At 37.3% G+C, this 21,980-nt stretch overlaps 1 protein-coding gene across 23 annotated transcripts in view; it reads left to right on the top strand.

The window, feature by feature from the left end:
* The window catches only part of SOX5 (SRY-box transcription factor 5), a 645,963-nt gene that overhangs the window by 381,106 nt on the left and 242,877 nt on the right, over nucleotides 1-21,980 (top strand). For 20 of the 23 annotated variants that reach the window (XM_061444585.1, XM_061444584.1, XM_061444586.1 and 17 more), the window contains one exon: nucleotides 9,201-9,432. In XM_061444585.1, the coding sequence (XP_061300569.1) occupies nucleotides 9,202-9,432 (231 nt within the window). In that variant the 5' untranslated portion in view covers nucleotide 9,201. The remainder of the gene's footprint in view (nucleotides 1-9,200; nucleotides 9,433-21,980) is intronic. The other 3 variants (XM_061444596.1, XM_061444597.1, XM_061444599.1) reach the window with 1 other exon arrangement.

Here is a 21,980-nt window from a genome sequence, read left to right as displayed (position 1 = left end):
AAGGGCAGAATGATACTGTAAGTTCAGATGCATAAACATCAGTGGGTATATTGGAAATTATTTCGTAAGTGCAATTATATGTACATTTATTAGAAGCAAATGTACATGCAATATAAACTTACTGTTCTGAAATTACCAGTAGGGAAATTAAGAATGAAGTGGGGAAAAAACCCAGAGTTTTTTTTTAATTATTTCCTTGTTTCTGGTTTGCTTGTAATTATACACAGAAATAAATAAATCCGTTTGTTGAGTTTGAAATGTAACTGAGGGGGAAAGGAGAGGGGACTTCAAGCTCTATAGCTGTTTCTTTGGCACTCTCATTGCTGAGCGGTGGCATGATGGAACAGTGGGAAAAGCTGTGTCATTTTACTGAGACCTCAATCAAAAGAATGGCTTCTTGCACTGAACTCTGGGCATCTTTTGGGAGAGAATTCTTATTATTAATGTTGATTCTACTGGAAGTAATTCATCATTTAATAATGCTTGAAGAAAATTTTATGTCAGCTTGATTAGAGAAAGACTATGAGTGACCAAGAATAAGCTCCCTAAATTGCAAAGTTTTAATATTAACTAACTTTTTTAGAATGAGCCTGTGCTTCCTTAGATTTCTTTGTAATAAGTCAGTCATTCATAATTGTCATAATTTTAAAGCTTTTTCAACTCTTTGCCTTCGTTTCACTCAATGTCAATGGAAATTAGGTATGCACGTCTGTGAGTGATGTGTGGATCCCTTGTAGCATGCAGCACAGCTCTCCCACTCAGCGTCTGGTGACTGCCTGACTTCTTTTCTGTCATTTTCAAGTATTAGTTTGTACAGTGAAATTTCAAGGCCTGAAATCTCTAATTATTTGACGAGATTCCTCTTTGTAGTTCAACAGGCAGAAGGGTAATGATTACCTAGTGTCACAGTGATTGCAATAGTACTTTCAGCAGTGATCAGTTCCTTAAACTTTGCATGGAAATAAAACCAAAACTCTGGTATTTCTGCTGCAATGTGAGGACAAATGTAAAATAATAATACTAATAAAAAGTAAAAGAGCAAGATAGATGAGGAGCTGAAGAGTGGGGGGAGGTAGATTTCTGAAAGGTTGGGGGGGTAGAGGCGAAGGAAGCCAGAGTTAATTTGAGGATGCACTGGAAAATAAATGAGCTTGTGGATTTAATTCAAAATCATCCAAGCAGAGTCGTTTGCATGAAAGAAGCCAGTGATCAGGCTCAGTTTACTTGAAACATCAACAATGCCTGCATCCTGCTGTTTCAGAGTTTGTGCTGATAGATGCTCATCATCTTTGACACTGCACCATTACGGTTACGTTGCCTGTACCATAACCACATTTTCAGTACGTGTCTGTTCTGGCTTTGAGAAGTTCTCAGAAAATCCAGGTTTTGAAGTTTGATCTTTTAGAAACACACTTTTCAGCAGAACTAAAATCTGATCCCGTAGTTGCTGGTTTATAAATATACTATTAGATTTTGTTTTTTTTTTTTAGTTGACATACAGACTAGTGAAAAACAAAACGCTTATGAAGTTGACAGGTACCAAACAAAAACAGGATGCAAGTTCTCATGCTAAAGCTTACTTTGAGTGTATGATGTCTCTGGGTAAATCACTAAATGTTCCTGCTTAACACATACTAATTCCTGTACAAAACAGAGACAATAATGCAAAGTCCTGCATGAGATCTACAAAAGAATTAGATAACACTTTTTGCAGTAATAGAATATACTATCTTGATCATTTCACAGATTATGGTTCAGTTGAAGATTGGTTTGTTTCAGGCTAAATAACTTAGCTGTGCACAAAGAATCTTTTCCAGTTACCTGCTTCAAAAGGTTAATGAAAATCTTCGCGTAATGCAGGTTAGAAACAGTCAACACAAACTTTTTTCACAACATATTTCTACTAGACTTGATTTTACAGTGGTTTTTCATGCATAAATTCCTTGCAAATGCAAGAAAATGTAGATGATATATTTTTGGTCAAGAGCATAGAGTTTATAGAAAGTTTGGCAATTTTCTCTAATAAAAGAAGAAAAAATTTGCAAGGCTTTAGTTAACATTTTATTGAAAGACATCTCCAACAACTTCCCTATTAAAGGGTTTCAAAACTTGTTGAAATTAGAGTTTACCACTGGAATTTTGAACGGTACCTTTTCTCAAAAAACAGTTCCACAATATGTGGAAATCAGGTTTATCATCCAAGCTGCTGATACTTTACTATACATAAAAATGCAAACTTTAAAATAGATAGGGGATAACATATTTCCTGCCCATTTTTTGTCAGAATCTTCTAAACTGGTTAAAGTTGCCACATACAGGGAAGAAAATCTGGAAAGCAAAGGGAGGAAGTGAGCTGAGTAAAATGGAAATTATTGAGTGGCCTTAACCATAGGATTACTTGCAGCAGCTATAATAATAGAAAGCTGCACAGGAATTTTACACAGGTTATGCCATAAAGATCTTTATTTGTGTTAACAAACTTACGACTTGTTCACCAAACCCCTTTGCAAATAACACAACGTCCTTGTGACATATATGCATTTTAAAAGATGGCTGATTGATATGATCTAGAAAGTAATGATTAGCAGATTATCCCATCTCAGTGCGAGTGACAGATGAGAGCATGTTTCATGCACATTTTTTATTGATTAGCAGATTAGAGGTGTTTGCTTCTTTTATTTTATTTTGTTTTAATTGTAAAATTACTTCAGTAAAGAATTCCAAACCAGGCTGTAAATGACTCAAAGATATTGCCAAGTGAAGTCTGTTTTTAGTGGTATGTGTAGAAACAAGTCAGGCTTCCAGTTCCCAGTGGGACAGAGTGTGGGAGTCTGCCACCCTTACTCATGTTGAGTAATACCTTATTACACAAGTAATCTTGTCACAGTGAACAGAGCTGTTTTGGTTTTTTCTAAAGGTACTAGTTATTCAGTGTACATAAATAATGAATGAATTTAGGGCCAAAATGAAATGGAGACAGTCATTACTATTAGCTAGCACCTTTCGCTTGGACTGTCTGTAGAGAGATAACAGCATCAATAAACCTGGGAATATGAATGTTAGTACTGAATGTGATCAGAGATGAGGCAAATGTATTGCTGACATTTTGGATAAGCTTGTGTTTGTACATCTATATGCATGTGTATATGCTTTCACATTAGATATATGCAGTATTGGTGCTGTCTGTAATCATAAGTATTTCCTGTGGAAAAGCAGAGTCCGCAGATTTCTGACATGTACTTTAATTAGAGGGAAATATCCCTGCAGATCGGGAAGAGAGTCAGATTGAATCCTGTGGAAGTTCCTGGGACTAGTTTAGTGTATAGCATTTGGTTTGGAATCAGGCCACGTTAGTGAGTAAATTCCTGATGCTGCTGGTAGCTGGAACGACCCTCCACATTGCTGCTGGAGGATCAGATCTGCTCTTCTTGTCCTTGAGCATCTCTTCAGAATGTAGCTCTGTGCATGTCTCCGATGTATGGGGCCAAGTGATTTAAACTCTACCCATGAGAAAGACTTAGTTTATAGCTGCCAGAGAAACTCAAGAGGTGAACGTTTTCATGCCGATTCAGAAACTGGCTATGTGACTCCAGTCAGGCACTGTCACGCCTAGTTATGGTGAGAAAACAACAATGCCTCTCTTGATAAAGGGAAAAAAAGTCTTGCACAGTCAAAAAAATTTGACATACAATTTAAATCATCTCTCTACATCCCGTGGACTTGGAGCTGTCAAAAAGGCAAAGCCTGTGTTTGAATGGAAAAGCTTTTTATTTCCTTAAAAAGTGTACCAACTATAATTATCCATAACTATGCAGGCCTGTTTTAATGCTGCTTTATAATTACAGGTCTTAATGCTAGATTATACGAAGTCATTTATAAATAGTCAGAACAGAGGGACTTTGGGAGTTTTTAACCTGTAGATTGCAGTGGGTTGTGGCAGCTGATGGGATTTTGCCTGTGTATGTATAGGGTGAGCTGTGTAGTGATTGATGAATCCCTTAATTAACTCCCAACAAGTTAAGATTTATGGCCTCATATCTTTTTCTCCTGACACATCTGTGTTTGTCACTTTCGAAGACATGGATAAGCCGTTTCTCCAAAAGCTTTTGTGGGTATCTGAAATGTTTCTGAGGTATTTTGCTTAACGTAACAAGATTAGAGTTTTATGACATAAAATTTGTGAAATTTTGTGGCATGAGCGATCATGTCAGGATGGATGCTGGTTGTATGCTAGAGGGCACTATCTCCTTGAATACTGGATACCATTTTAGATTTATTTTGGGTTTACAATCTTACATGAAGTTAACTCAACCAAATGAACAAATGGCGCTGTAGTGGGATCACTTAAATGAGATTCTGTTAATAATAATTTAAAAAGAGAGCTGTGGAAAGATCCTCACTTCTGTGAGACACTGAACTGAAGGGGAAAAAAAGAAAAAAAGGTTATTTGGTCCCCTGAAATTATTTGGATGGAACCAATAATTGTGATGGCATGAGGAAACAATTTGTGTGGACAAAGTGTAGCTCAGGCTCTCTCCAGTAGGAAAATCCAGCCATGATGAAGTCAGTCCAAAAACACTGAGATCAACAGACACAGGGTATCAGTTTAAGCCTACAAAGAGTCTGTTGTAAACTGAATGTGATTAAAGAAATACGTGGAGAAGCTATTGTAAGATGAATCGCATCAAATATTTGTGGACTAAGAGTGAGTTAGACAGAGATTCCACTTCCCTGGGGAAAAAGAAAAATTGTTCTTGCTACCAGAAAAAGCATTTATTTAATGAAAAATTAACAAAAAGCATGTTTTTTACTGCAATTTCTGCATATTAAGAAGCCTTTCTAAAACAGAAAAAAAAGGGTCCCTTTTTAAGAAACAGGGTTGTATTTGAATTCATCTTAAGTTCCAGCCTAACCACTGATAAAAATCAAGCGTAGGGATACCCTTCAAAACTTCAGTGTGTCCCTACAGTAGGCTGAGTACTGCTTGTGTCCCACTGTCTGAACTCTGTAGGTTTAGGTTGTCTAAGAAATTACTATTTAGCTATTTATAATCAATAGAGATGGTTAATGGCATTTAAAAAAAAACCTAACTCTTCTTGCAGTTTTAAATTGCAGAAGGTTTAATCTGCAGAGGTACCTTTTTAGATTCAGAATCTGGTCCAGCATATTGCTACTTTTCTGAGAGATGTATCTTGGGTTTTTTTTGGGTTTCTTTAATCCTATCCAGAAGTTGATGTTTGGGGAAAGTGATTGTTCCTTTTGCATTGTAAACCATCTTTCAGAGGGGTGTAATTGAAAACCCTTCTGAGTTTAAACTAATTTGAGGAAAAGATCTTGAAACTGTGTAGGTTGTAAACTGTCATGTTATCATTGAGAGTAGATCAAGGATGTTTGCAATCCTTTCTTAAGATGGGTTAGTTCCAGTCCTTCTTTAGACCTAGACCTGTTTGAAAGGGCTCCATTTCAGACAACATTGTTATTCAGAATTTTAGCTGTTTCTCTTTCCTTATTGTTTATAACGGGAACTCTACTTGCATCTCAGATGCAGAATCTGGTAAAATGTACTGTTAGCTCAATAGGAAAATGAAGGTGAATGAAAAAAAAGACCATTTCAAATTCAGAAAAGGGATCAATAAAGTTGTAGAAGTAATGAAAGACCATCTGTGAATGAATTTATCTTGTATCATGTGGTTTTCTGCTCATGAACCTGTAAGAGATTTGGTCCTTTGCTGCTATAGACTCTGTAAATTACTGTCCTTCTGGAATACACTCCTAAAGGAAGATATGTATTTCTTTATTTAGTTAAATCTTCCATTTTCTGGTGGAAAATTCCAGTGTGTTCATAAGGGGTAAGTTTCTGTGAAACTCTGATGGTTGTATTTTAGATTAAAGGGATGATGAGATTTCTGAAAGGCCAGATTATGCCTAACTCGCACTGACTATAGACAGAGGTACCTGAAAACAAATTGTGGTCATCATTTGAGCTCTATAATCCTTACCTAGGGTTGTGCATCCATTTTTTTGAGTGTTGTAGTCACTTGGAAGACTAACATAAATCCTCAACTTTGCTGCCTTAGCCATTTTAGCAATTTGTTAGCCTTCTAGAATTCTAATGGGCACATGGCTTGTAATTTAAACTGGGTCTTTAAAAAGCTGCAAGAAGAAGGAAAAAGTTTCTTCGTCTCTACTATCGCTGTAGATTGGCCTACAGTCCAACCTATATGTTTTCATTTTAGATCAAAAACATAATAGTCTCTGCTATTACTAGTACAAGGAGGTGGTCACCTGTATTGCCTTCCTTGCTTCTTTTTATAAGTTCCCTGCAGAAAATGGTTTCATCCCTGTTTGGAGCAGTAAGAAGCAGAAGGCGATGATGATCTACAGCACGCTATCTGAGCGCAATAGAGGAAATCACATATTCACTAATAAAGTTAGCAGAAGAGCTTTATTTCAACGTGCTAGTCAAACTCTTCTTTTGAAGCTATGTGACAGAATTTGGGTTATTCTGGGTTAAGAGCAGTAGGAGGTTTTTGATACAATTTGGAGATATATATATATACAAATATAAAAACCCAAATAATCAATACAAACCAAGGCATCCTCTGTATTTTATTGTCAAAGTGAATTGTCGTGGAGACTTTCGTAGACAGTTTACAATATTTTCATATGTCTTATTGAATATAAATGTCCTAAAGTATAGAACGTTGCTGCGGAATGATCAACTAATGATTTTGTGTCCCTCCCTTTTTGTTTGCCAAAATAGAGACAACTACTTAGCGCTGATTTTCAGAAAGCGAGATTTTGTAAAAAACCAAGTTTCTATTAAGGCAGCACTGAAATGAGTAACAAAAATGTCACACTCAAAATCGATAGCAAATGTATATCTTGGTGGGGTGCAATGCAGAATATGAATAATTCACGTTAACTTCAGGAGGGAGTTGCATGGTTTCTGCAGAAGAAAAGCTTGGGATCTGTCACATCAAACATAGCTGCAAAATGCTGAATTCAGTGGGCTAGTAGAAAACTGCCAGTAAGAGTCTATGTGGCGATCTCTGTCTTTATACATATGCTTCACTGCAGACACGTAGGTGGGAAAGCGTAGAAGACAGAATTCAGGTAGGATGTATGAAGTGTTAGTCTGTTGGACTAAGTCAAACATTAATAGAAAATACAGATTGCTTCTCTATGTACAGGCAATAGGTAGTTTTCAGAACAGGCAGTGTGCAGCTGAGTGTAGGTTCTGGTATGGATTTTTTTTGCCTGAGTTTTTGTTGTCCTTGGGTTTTTGGTGGTGAGGGTTGTTTTTTGATTTTTTTTTTTAAATATAACCTAACTTGACTTAGGAAGCAAAGCTCAAAATGAGATCAGTAGAAGCGAAATAAGTCCTAACAAAGGGCTGTTTAAAGTCACTGTTTGTTTTCAGACCCAGTTGACTGCTGCTAAGAATCATTTCGTGCTCAATATGCCAAATCGTATGGACATGCTCCACCTCACAGCAACCCCACACATGGTTCAAGAGGCTGCTGGGCTTTTGAAATGCAGTCCTTTAACTGTGAAGTGGAAAATCAAGATAGGGTAATTAGAATCATAAATACCAGATTTTTGGGGAGGAGCAGTATTACTTTAGCCTGTCTTTTTAACTTTTTACATACAATAGTCTTCAGTTTTCTGATAATAACTTACTATTTTCTATAAAATATTTCTCCTTTTTACTTATTCTTCTTTTTGACTATGCCTATAAGATTTATTTCTCAATCCACTCCTTATTACAGATGCCCCTGCTTAGCACAGTGACCCATTATGCCATCCAAGCACATACCCTGATTTTCATGAACAATGTTGCTGTAATTAATCCCAGAAGTTGTCTGCCTTTTAATACTCCACTGGACCCCTCTATTTTGAAGATGAAGCTGGAAGTGTTCTGGGTGCAGATTGTCTTATAAAATCTTCAGCACTGCCAGATTTGGATGAAAAGTGCATTTTCCAATGAACTAAGGATTCTTTCAGTCTTTCAAAAAATTGAAGGTATACATGTGCTATCAGAACAGTGTTACCATAAAGTCTCAAAAATTTCAGAATGTGGGCCTGAGCTTTAAGTCAGGATTTTTGCATGATTTTTACAGTGCCTGCTGTATGTATCCTTTTTTATATAGAAAATAGATATATCATCTATTATCTATAATAAATGTATATTACATTTATATGTGTCTTTTCCTGATCTGACTGTAGGTGGGAAGTATAGGGTACTTTGATAAAAAATCCTCATTTACTTAGTACAACCCTGAATTTGTGTTGTCCAAATAATGTGCAAATTTTTAATTGCTTTACTATCCCAGATCTGCGAACCTGAAAAGATTCTTGCAACATGACTATAGTACTCTGTTGTTCACATGGGTGAAGTTTTATAAAGATGAGTTTTGTCTTGATAGCAAGTTATTTTATTGTATTCCATTTTCTTTTCTTTTTTTTTTCCCTTTTCTCTTTTTTCTCCCTTTTTCTCCCTTTCTCTTTTCTTTTCTTTTCTTTTCTTTTCTTTTCTTTTCTTTTCTTTTCTTTTCTTTTCTTTTCTTTTCTTTTCTTTTCTTTTCTTTTCTTTTCTTTTCTTTTCTTTTCTTTTCTTTTCTTTTCTTCTTTTCTTTTCTTTTTTCTTTTCTCTTTTCTTTTTTCTTTTTTCTTTTTTCTTTTTCCTTTCTTTTTCCTTTTTTTTTCTCTTCCTCTTCTCTTCTCTTCTCTTCTCTTCTCTTCTCTTCTCTTCTTTTTTTTTTCTTTTTTTTTTATCAGTTATGGTTAAATATGTGCAGATTTTTATTCCTGAAAAGCTAAGTTGACAGTAGCTTGTATCGGGAGACATTCTATCTTCTTAGAGTCTCTTGCAAATGCAAAACCAGATGGGTACTTTTTTAAAGGAATTGCATTTCATTATACAGTCTTCTTAGGTGAATTTTCATGTTTAAGAAGCCAGAATACAAGAGAGTGCTATATTAGTGTATTATTCTCACAACAAACAAGCCACTGTTCTGTTGCTACCTGCTTGGCCATTGTTCCCAATTGTGTATGCTTTGCAGTGGTATTTGGATGGTTTCCTGCTCTCTGCCAGCACAAAAAAGGCATTTCTGTTACAATGGCCCCTAACCACACAATGACGGCATTAAGGATTTATTTGGAGGTTTCATTATTTTCTTCTCTTTTGTTCCTTCCAGGATGTCTTCCAAGCGACCAGCCTCTCCGTATGGGGAAGCAGATGGAGAGGTAGCCATGGTGACAAGCAGACAGAAAGTGGGAGAAGAGGAGAGTGACGGGCTCCCAGCCTTTCACCTTCCTTTGCATGTGAGTTTTCCCAACAAGCCTCACTCTGAGGAATTTCAGCCAGTTTCTCTGCTGACGCAAGAGAACTGTGGCCATAGGACTCCCACTTCTCAGCACAACACAATGGTAGGTTTGCTAATGGTCTATTGTGCTTACATCCATTCTTTGAATTCTGCCTCTACAGTACTTTGGCATCAAGATCTGTACTTTATGGAGTATACAATGCACAGTTACACATACAGAACACACTACAATAATGTGAAAGTTTTGACCTAGCTGGACTGCCTTTACCCTTCACTACAAACGCTAAATCACTCACAGTGCAAACCCTACTTTTCCTCACCTTTGCCTACTGGCATTTAGGGTGCTAAGATTTTTTAGCTGCAGCGATGTGGATTTGAAGTGTATGTGTTCCGCAAACAGTAAATGATTTTGGAACGTTGTAAGTGAGAGTCATGTTTGGCATGGTGTCTGAACTATCACCCCAATGCCAAGTTTATGCAATAGTTAAGGCACGGAAGTCTGTATAAAGGGTAAAAAAGGCAACTTTGGATTTTGCTTGTTTTAAAAATTCACGTCTGATGTGTATTTCACATGCCACAGATACCTACAAGTAAATTTGCTGTGCTTATGGAATTAAATTAGCCTTCTACTTTTTCACTTGTGAATTCCCACCTTTTTGTGCACTTTACAAATGACACCATGCGCTTAATTCATTGCCCTTGTTCTTTGCTAGTGTCACTATCATAACCTGATGTGCTTGGGCCCTTCATGCAGAGTGCTGTGATACATTCTTACAAAGGTGGAAAAGTGCAGAGAGGCATTGAAACCCCAGGGCTTAGGCACCTACCCAAAACTTTCTAGTGTGAGCACACTCAGCTTTTGCCTGTTTACAAATAGACTGTAACTTTTCTGTTAGTCCCCCACTTTGACAAACGCACTGACAATTTCACTTTAAGTGGAGATAATGAATGGACCTGCATATTTGAAGGCTTTTTAAAAGGCATTGCAAAATAGGTGATAGTGTATTCTCACAAAAGCCTGCAACAGCTCTGTAGCGGTATTTAAGCCCTTAGAGCTCCTTAAGCGTATGTAACAAGCCCTAAGTAAAAAGCCCTAGGGATTATGATTACTCGTAGGACCAAGTCACTGGGTAGTCACTCTCCTAGACAGAATAACTCACTGATCCTGATGCATTTTTCTTCTTTTTTGGTCTAATGCTTAAGTTCAAACAGTGGTTTGGAATATTTAATTTTACTTTGTTATTGCAACTTTAAATGAAGAAGGAACATTGTTGAAAAAATTACTTGCAGGCAGACACAGCATTATCTTTTACTAGCTTGGTTACTTCTCATTCTCTATCATATGTTTTATGGAGATGAAATTCATTACTATACAGTTCCAGCCAACGGGAAATTAGGTAATGTTACTGGTGTATGAGCTTTGCTGTATTTTGGCCTATTCTAAGAGAATGTACTGAAGATAAAGGGTTGTTCCTGATAACATTTAAGTCAATAGATAAACTTGAAATGACACTAGGAGTATAGAATCAGACCCTAATGAAATGAAACTTTGTTGTCTTTTAAGGAGACCAGCAGGAGTATTTTAAGTGTACCTCACTGAAATGACTTAACTGCTCTTTAACTGATTTTAACTAACTTCTTTATTCATTCATAGTTTTTAAGACTGAGAAGGTTAGCTGATTATCTAGCGTTACTTGCTGCTATGAAGGCTATATTTAATGTGATGTCAAAACAGTGTGTTCTGTCTCTTTTTAATAGAAGATACCGAATTACTGCATGATTTAGACACTTTCGATGGAGTAGTGGGATGCTGTAGGCTTATCGAAAGTGTGTCTGGGGGGTTGCAGGGACTGGTTTTGTCTTCATCCATATTTAAGAAAAGTGTCAGTTTGTATGAATGTGACATCTTGGTAATGTCTTTCTTTTAGTGAGGAGTGTCTTGTCAAAATCATCATTCAAGTAGGTGAGAAAGGATGTAGCCTGTGTGTCTCCAGAAAGAGGGAAGTGATCAGTGTAAATGAGTAATATATATATAATCACTCCCTCTGTTGTTGTGATACGTAGTTACAAGAAGGAAGTAACTGAACCTGGTGCTGGATAACTTTTAGATGACTTCAGTTTGAGTAATTAGCAGTTACAGAAATCATTCCCAAAGGTAGCATTACAGAGGTCATTTTTATTGTGTTTGGATTGACATGCTCTGCTATTTTGTAGTGTCTGGGAAGCAAACCCAGTCATATGCACATGTGCGCACACCACCATACAGTGCAGTCCAATACAGTTTTATTGATAGAGCTCTAGCAGTGTGTTTCACACTTCTTAATAGCTTGTCAGCTGTGCTACTACACCTACTGACCGAGTCTGCAAGTGGCCGTGGAGTTCTCATTTCACAGCCGCATGCTGTCCTTAGCAGGGTACACCTTTATAGGTCTCTCCAATGTCCAGTAAGACAGGATCAGATGTAGTCAGTCTGAAATCATGTAGTACATCACTCCGCTTCACTCCTCTAAACTCATCCTGCTTTGTGCATGGTTGTTGGCTAAGGCTCTTCTCCAGAGGGATTCTTAGATACACATGGTGTAGATCCAGAGAGATCTTTCTGTGTTAGCTACATTTGCAACACCCATTTGACTTAGGGAACAGTCTTGGCAGAAGAAAGCCACAGCCAAGGGGTCTGCAAAAGGTACGGAATTACACGGCTTTGTCTTACCAGTAGGCTGTGTAGCTGAATTCCTCTTCTTACCATAGCCATCCTTGACTCCTCATATTCTGCCTCTCAGCACTGGGTCATGAAGGAGCAGTTAGGAAAACAATTTCAACCTTGAGAATCAATTTCTTGGCCTCACTTTCCTAGCTGCTAATTGGCCCTCTGTTTCATAGTTTACTTCCAGCTGTGTTTCCTTTTACAAGTCTGACCAGCTGGGACATCATAGGATCCTTAAGGCAAAGGGCTGATTGCACTAGAGTGATAACTCAACAGTTTATCCAACTGAGACGCCTGAAAATTTACCGTGTTCCACTTTACCAGGTTGTAACAACTGCCAAGTTAGAGACACTGCTCAGAATGCTGGGTAATTTATTTTTTTTTTAAGGAGGGCAAAATCCCTAGAACGAAATCTTAAAACCTAACCAGAAATTGGCAAAAACTACAAAATCCAACTTCCTATCAGAATGAACAGGGTATTTCTGAGAATGCTGGAACTGAAGCCAGAGAAAGGTTAGTGCAGAGGGTGCAAACTGAAAATGCAGGAGGCTCCGCCTGAGCATGAGGAAACACTTTTTGCTGTGGGGATGACTGACCATAGAACAGGTTGCCCAGGGAGCTTGTGGAGTCTTCCTTCTTGGAGATACTCAAAAGCCATCTGGACACAGTCCTGGGCAACTGACTAGGTGGCCCTGCTTGATTGGGGGTTGGACTAGGTGACCTCCAGAGGTCCCTTCCAACCTTAACCCTTCTGTGGTTCTGTAATGGCAGGGACAACTCTATCCCAAACTGTCTTCCTCTTGATAGAAGAAACTAGATGCTTATTGTAAGTAGGAAAGCTCTTGCATTGATAAAAATGAAACAATATATTAGACTTAAACCGAAGGCTCAGTAGAAAATACAAGACAAATTATTTGACCTAAAATATATCTAAGAGGCACCTTAGGACATTCATAGAAGTCTCTAAGCTTTGCAGGGAAACACTTGAGGAATTACAGTATTGGTCAGTACCTCGTTTGAAGAAACCTATTCAGGCTGCAGTATTTGGACAGCACAGATAGTTTTAGTTCATGCAAGTTATGAGGGTTTATATAATTTGTTTCTGTTTGTCTGCTTTACCATGTTGCTTTTGCTGCTTCTCAAGACTAGTGATTTCACCAGTGGTGTCTCTCTGCTAATTTCTGAAAACAAGACATCAAGGCTAAAAGCACTGATTAAAATACACTATGGGCAGGGCATGGTATGCTGTGGTCAAGTTCAGCCATTCTTCTTAACTGTAGAATATCAACCAAATACTGGAATGATGATCTCGGGGGGGGGGGGGGGGGTGAAAGGTAAAAAAAGGAAGTTCTGACTAAAAGATCAAACTGGTAAGGTGCAATTTTAGTCCATATTTGTCCTATACTTCCAGTGGGATTTAGAATTCATTTTCAGCAGTGCTTTAGTTGATAGGAAATATTACAGTGTGCCATTAAGTAGCTTTACTGCTTCACACTAAAAAAAATGTTGCATTTCTGTGGGTAATTAAGTTATTTGTCTGTAATTTGGGAATAATATTAAGACATTTTGTTCATATTAAGAACAGCACTACTAGTGGTCAAAGAGCTTACCAGCTCATTGCTTCATGTTTTTCCTCCACTTTTCCAAAATAAGGGCTGTTTAATGCTGCATCTGAATTCGCTTATCACATACATCCTGGCCTGTATTTCACCTATTGGTCTGGGTTTATCAGCATGTGCATAGTATTGGATCAGAAAAACAGGCAGCTAGAGCACTTAGCTGCTATATAGAAGTTGCAAAGAGAATGGAAATCTGAATGCATATAGCTTTTTAAAAAGTCAAATAGGACTCTAATTATATGGAGCTAAAGAATGCCTATTAAAAAAACCCTGAAAAACCACAGTGGTTTTAGAGAAATTTTAATTTCCAGTGTACCTTTGTGCATCAAGCTTAGGATAAGTTATTGTGATGGTACAATGCGCAGTGTTGTGAACACCAGTGCCGTTATTGTGCCAGCTCTAATAATGAGAATTTCATTGTTTGGGGAGAGCAGTCTCCTACACTCTAGACAAAAGTGTAATTACTTTTGAACGATGTGGAATGTGCTCAGTTTAATAGCACGGAGAATAGATTCACAAAGATTCAGATAAAGCTAGCTTGGAAGCCATATGTGCAATGTGGCAGTATGAAATTGTTAGCAGGCACCGTAATTGCAACACACACACACACACAATTTCACAGTTTAAACTATAAACTGTTGTTTCTGTAAGAGATAGACAGGCTTATCTGAACAAGACTAGTTCAATTAAAACAAAGCAGAAATGGTGGTAAGTTTTCATTTGTCTTTTTTTGGTGTTCTTTCCTTCCTCTCTTAATGGTAAATTGATATTTATAAGATGATGAAATTGCATTGTTACAAACATTGCATTATAAATATCACCACAGAAGTAGCACATGAAAGCAGTTTCCACAGATAAAATTTCAGGCTTGTATTGGAGTTTGATCTTTTCAGTCTTTACACTTGCTCTGTTTCAGAGGATGGCTCTGCGGGCTATTAGGAAAGGGAACAAATAAAGAAGAATCGGCCAGAACGGATCAAACAGCTGTAGAAGTTGCCTACTGGGTCATTTAGTCCAGACTCTAGAGAACTCTCTGCAGTCCTTAAGAACCAGTGGTGGTGGAGCTAGAAAAAGTTTTGATGCCTCTCATATCTGCCATTTAAGTCGTTATAATCTGCCTGTCCTTGCCATGATCTGTGTTATCCTGGTTCTCCAGTCCTGTCCTATCTATGTATGTAAGTAATACCTATAATATTTAGCTATCACGTGCAAACTACTTGTTGTGCAGGTCCCATATAGGGCAAGTAAATATAAAGAGAATGTTTTAATTCTTCACGTGAGGCAGGGATCAAAGCTATAGTGCAATTCAGGAGCAGTATGCTAGTTTATGGAAGCTCCCTTGGTTTATTCTACCACTCTCTTGATACAGTGAGTTTTGCTTACTTGTGGACATGGAGGATCAGAATGGATATATCATTCCAGCTGAAGCCAATAGGCTGAAGTTTGAGATGACCCATTGGTATTTTGATCAGACTCTGAAAGGTCTGAAGGTTGGTTAGGGAACAATAAATAAGTAATGAAGTAGGAAAACATTTTTTTTCCAAGCAGGAGGAACTACATTTGAAACAATAAATTAACAAATCAAAACCAGACTTAGCATCTATAAATTTCCTGAAATACAGTGTGCAGATGACTGTAGTTTTTAAAGAGAGAAGTGGAAACAGCAGTTGTTTGTTTTTGCTGAAGATCATCTTACTGTGAAGCAGTCACGTTTTTAATGGATTCATTTGAATGCAGTTAAGCAGAAAATAATCAACAGAAAAGTAAATACCTTTGTTTTATAGAAATGATGGGAACTGTATGTATCCATTGTTTGTAAGTGGTTATATGCCTAGGAATCAATTCATTGACTTCATACTAGAAAATATCTTCACTTAAGCTTCTTGCAAAAGGCTTGTAAAACATAATTTAAATGAAGAGCTGAAAACTTCCACAGGAAAAAATATAGGTAAAACCATAAAGCCACAGTCAGTAGGAGTATTTGAACCAGATGGTATCTCTTACAATGAAAAAACCTAAAAAATATGTAAGCTTTAAAAGAAAAAAAAGTTCGCCATCTTTCTAAGGAAAGTCATCTGTCCTAGGACTTCTACATTGGACACAGTGGTTTCATTCCAAATTAATATCTCAATCCAGACTGCCTTCAGTAAGTAGTTCAGTTTTCAGTTACACACCTTACTAAGACCTGCTAGACAATTTCACTGAAGATTGTACATCTCTGCTGCAAAGAGTGCATTGGCATCAGCTCTGCCAGGTCACCCAAGTGAAGTATGGAGCTTTCATGGCCTGGAGGTGTAGCAGCATGCCCACAGTGGTACATTGCATTGCAGACAGTACCCAGAAGACTGGGACAATGATATCTTCCAGAGGGAAGTAGGAGATAACCATAAATCTGAAACAAAATCTTGAAGCTACTGGTGTGAAGAGCAATGATGAGGACAAGGGTTTAGAGAAAGCCCCAGCAGGACTGCAAGTTTAGTTTTTCAGCAACAATTTAAAGAGACTGTATGTAAGTGCTCCTACTTCTTGATAATAGCTTTTACTTTCAAAAAGTCAATCCCTAGGTGTGACGTAGTACAGGTAGGATCTATGCTATCTCCATCCTACTGGAACTCAAACAACAGCTGTGGACTTCATGTAGTTTCTCCAGTTCAGGTCCATCACCTATATCACTCTGTTCAAATTTATTCTGAAGCACTGTCCTTTCTTTGGTGATAGTGAATCTCTGCAGTGTTCTAGTGAGGCAGAAACTCTGCTGCCACTTAAACCCCCAGTTCTCCGTGGCTCTGGAAAGAGAAGGCAAAAGTAATGTAGTTACGTTTTCGTGCTTTTCCTTTCAAACAGTGATGCTATCTCTTTTGGCCAAGCTTCTGCACTGTTAAGAAGTTTGTGGCCTTGGGCTGACAATGTAACTGTAAGAATAAAGACCAGCATACCAGGTTTACATGCTTCTATCTGGCGCATGCCTCAAGGAAAGGGATGTGTGAACCTAAGCTGATTATATCTTGCCCCTTGCATAATGCAAACTTCTGCTTTTGTACACCATGACTAATTTTTCTTTCAGTAGTTGACCATTCATTTTAGAGCTTCCATATCCACTTAACTTCCTCCAAGCAGCTGATGTGGTTTTGTCCCTTTCTTTTCACTGCAGGTGAGAAAGCTGTTTTCTCTATTACCAGCTTCATAAGAACAATATTGCTCTATCACTTTCTGTCTGCTTGCAGTTGTCCTCTGAAAACCTTTTTCTGCCTTGCCCATTTTCTTACTCTGTTTGTAGTAATATTTAACTTAGTCATTTTTATGATTAAATCCATTCTAAAGCCTTTTAGTAAATAGCTCATACGAAGATATTGCACAGTAAAAGAAAGCATTGTGCTATTTGCTTGGGCAGAATGTCAATAAACTGGAGGATGGTGTTTTTTTTTATATGCAGCTCTACTTTCGGTAGAGATATACCAAAACTGAAATACATTGTGAAGTATTGGTCATGGTTTCTTGAATTTAAGGGTTGCAAGGAATCTCTGTGATTATCAGCTCCTAACAGTGCCAGAACCTTCTGCTACACTCCGTACTCACAGTTATGTTTTACAGTCTCTTCTCTCATTATCAAATGTTTGTGTTCATAGTTAGGATGTTACCTATTACAATTTTTCCTCTGTCCTTTTAATGGCTGAGTGAAATGCTTCATCATACTTTTTGCCTTGCACATTTTCTCAGATTATAAAAACTTAAATTGGATTAAGCTGTGCTTTCTTTCTCTGTTTTTTCTTGCCACTCCTAATGCTTTTGCAGGTTCACCAAAAGTAATGAAGGTTGGAGTGATAATGAAAATGCGGCTTCAGGCAGTTGCTAGCATTTAGAGTGTCATGTCATCCAGTCATGTTTTTCTTTTTTCATGGAGGTAACTACTTCTTGTCTTGAGTATATCAGTGAAATTAAAGGGTTTATTAATTTTCTCGGGAGATCCATGGCTGGAGAAGGACTTATGGCTATACAGACTACAGGTTTCAATATGTGTTTGCTTAAGTATGAGCATCTAACATAGATGGGTTAACTTCTACAGCACATGCTGCAACCTCCCTACGGAGCAGATCAACATGCTGCAGTGTTCCTGCACCAGCCAATGTTCCAAAGTGTTTCAAGACAATTCAACAGAGGAAACAAACTTTTTTGTTAAAAAGAGTCATTTATGTCTGGGGCAGCAGGCTTGTCTGAATAGTTTGGCCAGCCTCATTTCCAAAATCTCTTTTAACATTGTTTTAAGTTCTTTGTTTCTTTTTCCTGATTAGATACAGTTGTGTGACCAGATAAGGCATTTTTGCTCTTTGCAAAGGAGAAGTAGACTTGATGAATCCTGTGAATTTAGCATCACTAGATAAACCAATGAATAGAGGTGAATGGAGTTTGTGCCCAGTTTAACTAAGCATAATTTTTGCCAGAGCAGTGTAAACAAGATTTTAATTATGCGTGGAAATAGTCTGCTTCAGCATCCTTTTTTTATGCTTTTAAAACTGAATCCATCCCAAGGAAAAAAAGGGCTATGAAGATTAACTTTTTGTGCTTTGTAAAGGCAACAGGCAAATTATATGCATTGTCTGAAACATAGACCAATAAAATCGAAAATCAAATTGTTATTATCTTTATTTATATTGTACCCAGAACATGATTTATTTTTATAGAGACAGAAAAAAGAAACATTCTTGCCCCAGAATGCTTATCTTATGACCCTGTTTCTGCAAAATAATCCGGTTGATTGGAACCTAATGCTGAAGGTAGCGAGAGGGAGGGAAGGAGAGGTCACTGACTGTAACTCCTGCTGCACATAGCTTTTTGTAGGATTGGTGTTTGATGACACAAAATAAGAAATATTATAGCAAAAGGTAAAATCCTTCTGACATCTCAAGTCTGAATTACTGCAGTAGATTGTATGTGTATCTATACGCTACGTTGTATCAGTAGTAGAAGCTTGCATTGCTTATTAATATTCCTAGCCAGAAATAATATAAAATATCAGTGCTTCAGACCCTTCTTTGTGTTGATATTCAGATTGAATTTATAGTGTGTGTTTCATCTCTGAAACTGTAAGTGAAACTTGCCTCTTTTTCATTCTTTTAATTTTAAACTCCTGCAGTTGGTTGCTCAGGTTTTGATCCATTGATGTTCAAAGGCAGTAGCATTCACTGAGGGTACCATCTAGCTGCCTAGGATCTGTGGGTCTCCAGAACACAACCGTACACAATGCAGAGCTTAGTGGATTTAGGACTCTGTAGGAGAAAGCTGGTTTCTTCTTTAATTTTCAGTTAAATCCATGGGTTTTGTTTTGTTTTTGGTACAGCACTCTCAGTAGTAAATTTCTGTTGATTATAGGGCTGCAGTAAGAGATCATTTTGGCTTTCTTTCATACAGGAAGAAAGTTACCATAAATGTGGTTGCTAACACATAAGGCATTGTCATGTCAATCACAATGTCACTTTTGGGGTGAGGATTCAAGGGTGAGGGCTGGTCAGATTCAGTGTTTACAGAGGTTATGTCCAGAGGTAAGCTAGTAACTTTAGGTTTAACTTTATGGTTACTGGCATTAAAGAGGGAAGAGCAGGGTATGATTCATTTTATACTAACTTAGCTTCTAAGTAGGTCAGAGAAATCACACCCTAGAATTGCCTATTTTTCTTCATAGGTTACAACTGGAGCTTAGGGTGATAAGTTCAGCTGTTGATCCCTGTCATTTAGAAATCTGTAGTTAGATAACTTGACCAAAAAAGCTTTGAATAAGAGGTAATGGCCTGCTCTTTTTTTGTGAATAAGTATTTGCTATACTGTGCTTAGCTCTGTTGGGAATATAAAGCATTCTGCATCTCAGAGCTCAAAACACTCAACTTACTTGAGTTTGTCCCCCGCATGTGGCTAATGTTGTATATATGTCCATGTTATAATCTTTACTTCTATAAATGTAAAATCTGCAAATCATCTCCCCCCCCTTTTTTTATTCTTAAATATATATTTTCTTGACACAGTAACAAATGTAGAATATGAGGGAGAAAGATTGAGCATTCACAATAGTTACGTGAATTGCTCATTTAAATTCTTTTCAAACCAATTTACTAAATTCTGTTGGAAAACAGTTTTTAGAATTTTATGTATCTACAAACGAAATTGAAAATAGTGTGATTCAGTTCTGCAAAGAATACGTCTGTGGTAGATGATGTACTTTTCCTGTTTGCTTGTGGCCAGTGTAAACTTAGCTTTTGGGCAGAGACCAGAGCTTCAGTTTTGAAGCTGTCAACATGAGTGTTGGGTAATGTATTGACACAGGGCCACAGTGAATTCCCTAGTTTTCCATGTGAATAAACGAATTTGACTGAAATCTTGCTTTTATATTTAGGGCCTGTATATTTTGCTCTGTAAAATACCACGAGCAGTTGTTGGACTCCATATTTGTAATTTCATAAATATTAACAAAAATGGCAAGTTTTCAGTTTACTGGATGAAATTAGACTCTGTTCCCAGCTTCCCACTTGTTGATTTATCATTGGCAATTCAGTTCTATTGTCTGTGCCTTAGTTTATATGCTATTATAATGGAAATTATACTTGTCCTTCATCCATGATGATCTGTGGTCTGTTAGTGTTTTCAAACTCATGGAGATTCTTGAATGCTGTAAAGTGAGATTGAGATTCAGTTCACCAAAGTTAAGGCACATAAAAGTTAGATGTCTGAACTCTCTTCACAGTTTATGGAGAAAGATAACCACCTTCCTAGAAGAACCTTTCCAATCTTGAAATAAGCATCTAAGACAAGAAAGATGAATTACCCTCTGAAAGTGCTCGTCTGTTGACTATAGAGGGAGCCTTGATGACTAGTTTAGACTAGATGTCTAATTTGAGGCTAAAATTAGGTGAGAGTAATGCCATTCACAGTACATGGTGGAATTAAAGTAATAACGCACATTCCTGTCTAAATGTTCTGTATTTTGTAGAAGTAGCCATGTTCATAATTTTTGGGGGGTTGTGTGTGAATATTCTAGCAGTCTTCTTTTTTAACCAGTAATGCTGGTATTTAGTGGGGGTTTAAGAACTGGGTATTCCCTAAAAGAAAACCTTTTGTTGTGCATCCAGCCAGCAGTGTTAACTTCCAATAATAAATTTTACACTTAGATGTACAGTTTGAAATGTGTTGGTTAGCAACACGAATAGGAGAACAGCAATCCAACACGCCTTTAAAAGGCTATTCTGAGATCATCTCTGTTGAAAAATGGCATTAATTTCAGTGGCTTTCCCCGTTTTAAATTTAGGGAATTCTCAATCACTATCAGAAATGGATGTGCTTGATAAAACATTCATCAATCTTATTATCAGCTGCAATGAATGTCAGATTTTATTACTAAATTTAATTCATCAAAGAGAACGCAGTGTATATAACCTGTTGTGTCTCAAGTATTTGATTTAGCATTGCTCGGTCATCTTTATCATAGTACTGACAAGTCCTGGTGGCATGCATAGGCTTAGATGATAGACCTCGCAATATATTAGGTAAGAAACTGTAGTTAAGTCCCAGTCTTATTCTGTAGAAACCTGTCTGCTGTGCTTGTTTTAATTCTATTTATGTCCTCATCTATGTTTAATCCAGAAAGTGGGTATATATACATGTGCACAGTTTCACATTTTGGCACCGTATTTGGTGTATTGTGTGCTGTGACTTGTATCATGCCTGCAGGCCATAGGAAAACGACACAAATTAAATGTGAAATAGAGAGGAGACATAACTTAAAACTTGCATGTTCTAGAGATGCAGTATGGCATATGAGAATTGCAACATATTGCAAAAAATTCACCCTATTTCCCCAACAAGAAGACCATGTTTTCAGCTGTGCAGGCTGCTGGAGACACAGGCAGCTTTCTTAGCTGTTAGCTTGAAATAGCTGTCACTGAATTTTATTTGAGGCAATATCATGACCACTGCTACACATGCTCCGTCTTCTTTTAGTTCCTGTCTAACCACACAGGTCAGTGTTCTCCTTTGCCCTCTTCTGTGATTCTGTAGTTATATTTATTTTACATAGACATGTAAGTTCCCTTTTCCTTTTTACATATGTTGTTTTGCTTCGTGCTGAGAAAACTCCACAGCCTGACAGGACGCTTTTTTTTTTTCTTTTTCCTTTTTTTCTTTTTAAGCACTCCAAATTCTATCCAGCTTTAAACTCTAATGTTTATAACCCTGAATATCTCTAAAATGTCTTTACCTAAAACACTTTATGGTTTTATTACCAGGTTTATGCCAGTAATAATATTCACATCAGCTTTCTTAGGGATAATCTTTAAGCAGAACCTA

The sequence above is a fragment of the Pezoporus flaviventris genome, unplaced genomic scaffold (assembly GCF_033815535.1).
Source record: "Pezoporus flaviventris isolate CSIRO_AGI_PZ_B2104156 unplaced genomic scaffold, CSIRO_AGI_Pfla_v1 ptg000002l, whole genome shotgun sequence".
In the NCBI taxonomy this organism is placed as follows: domain Eukaryota; kingdom Metazoa; phylum Chordata; class Aves; order Psittaciformes; family Psittacidae; genus Pezoporus; species Pezoporus flaviventris.
This window is presented reverse-complemented; position numbering and strand designations above follow the sequence as displayed.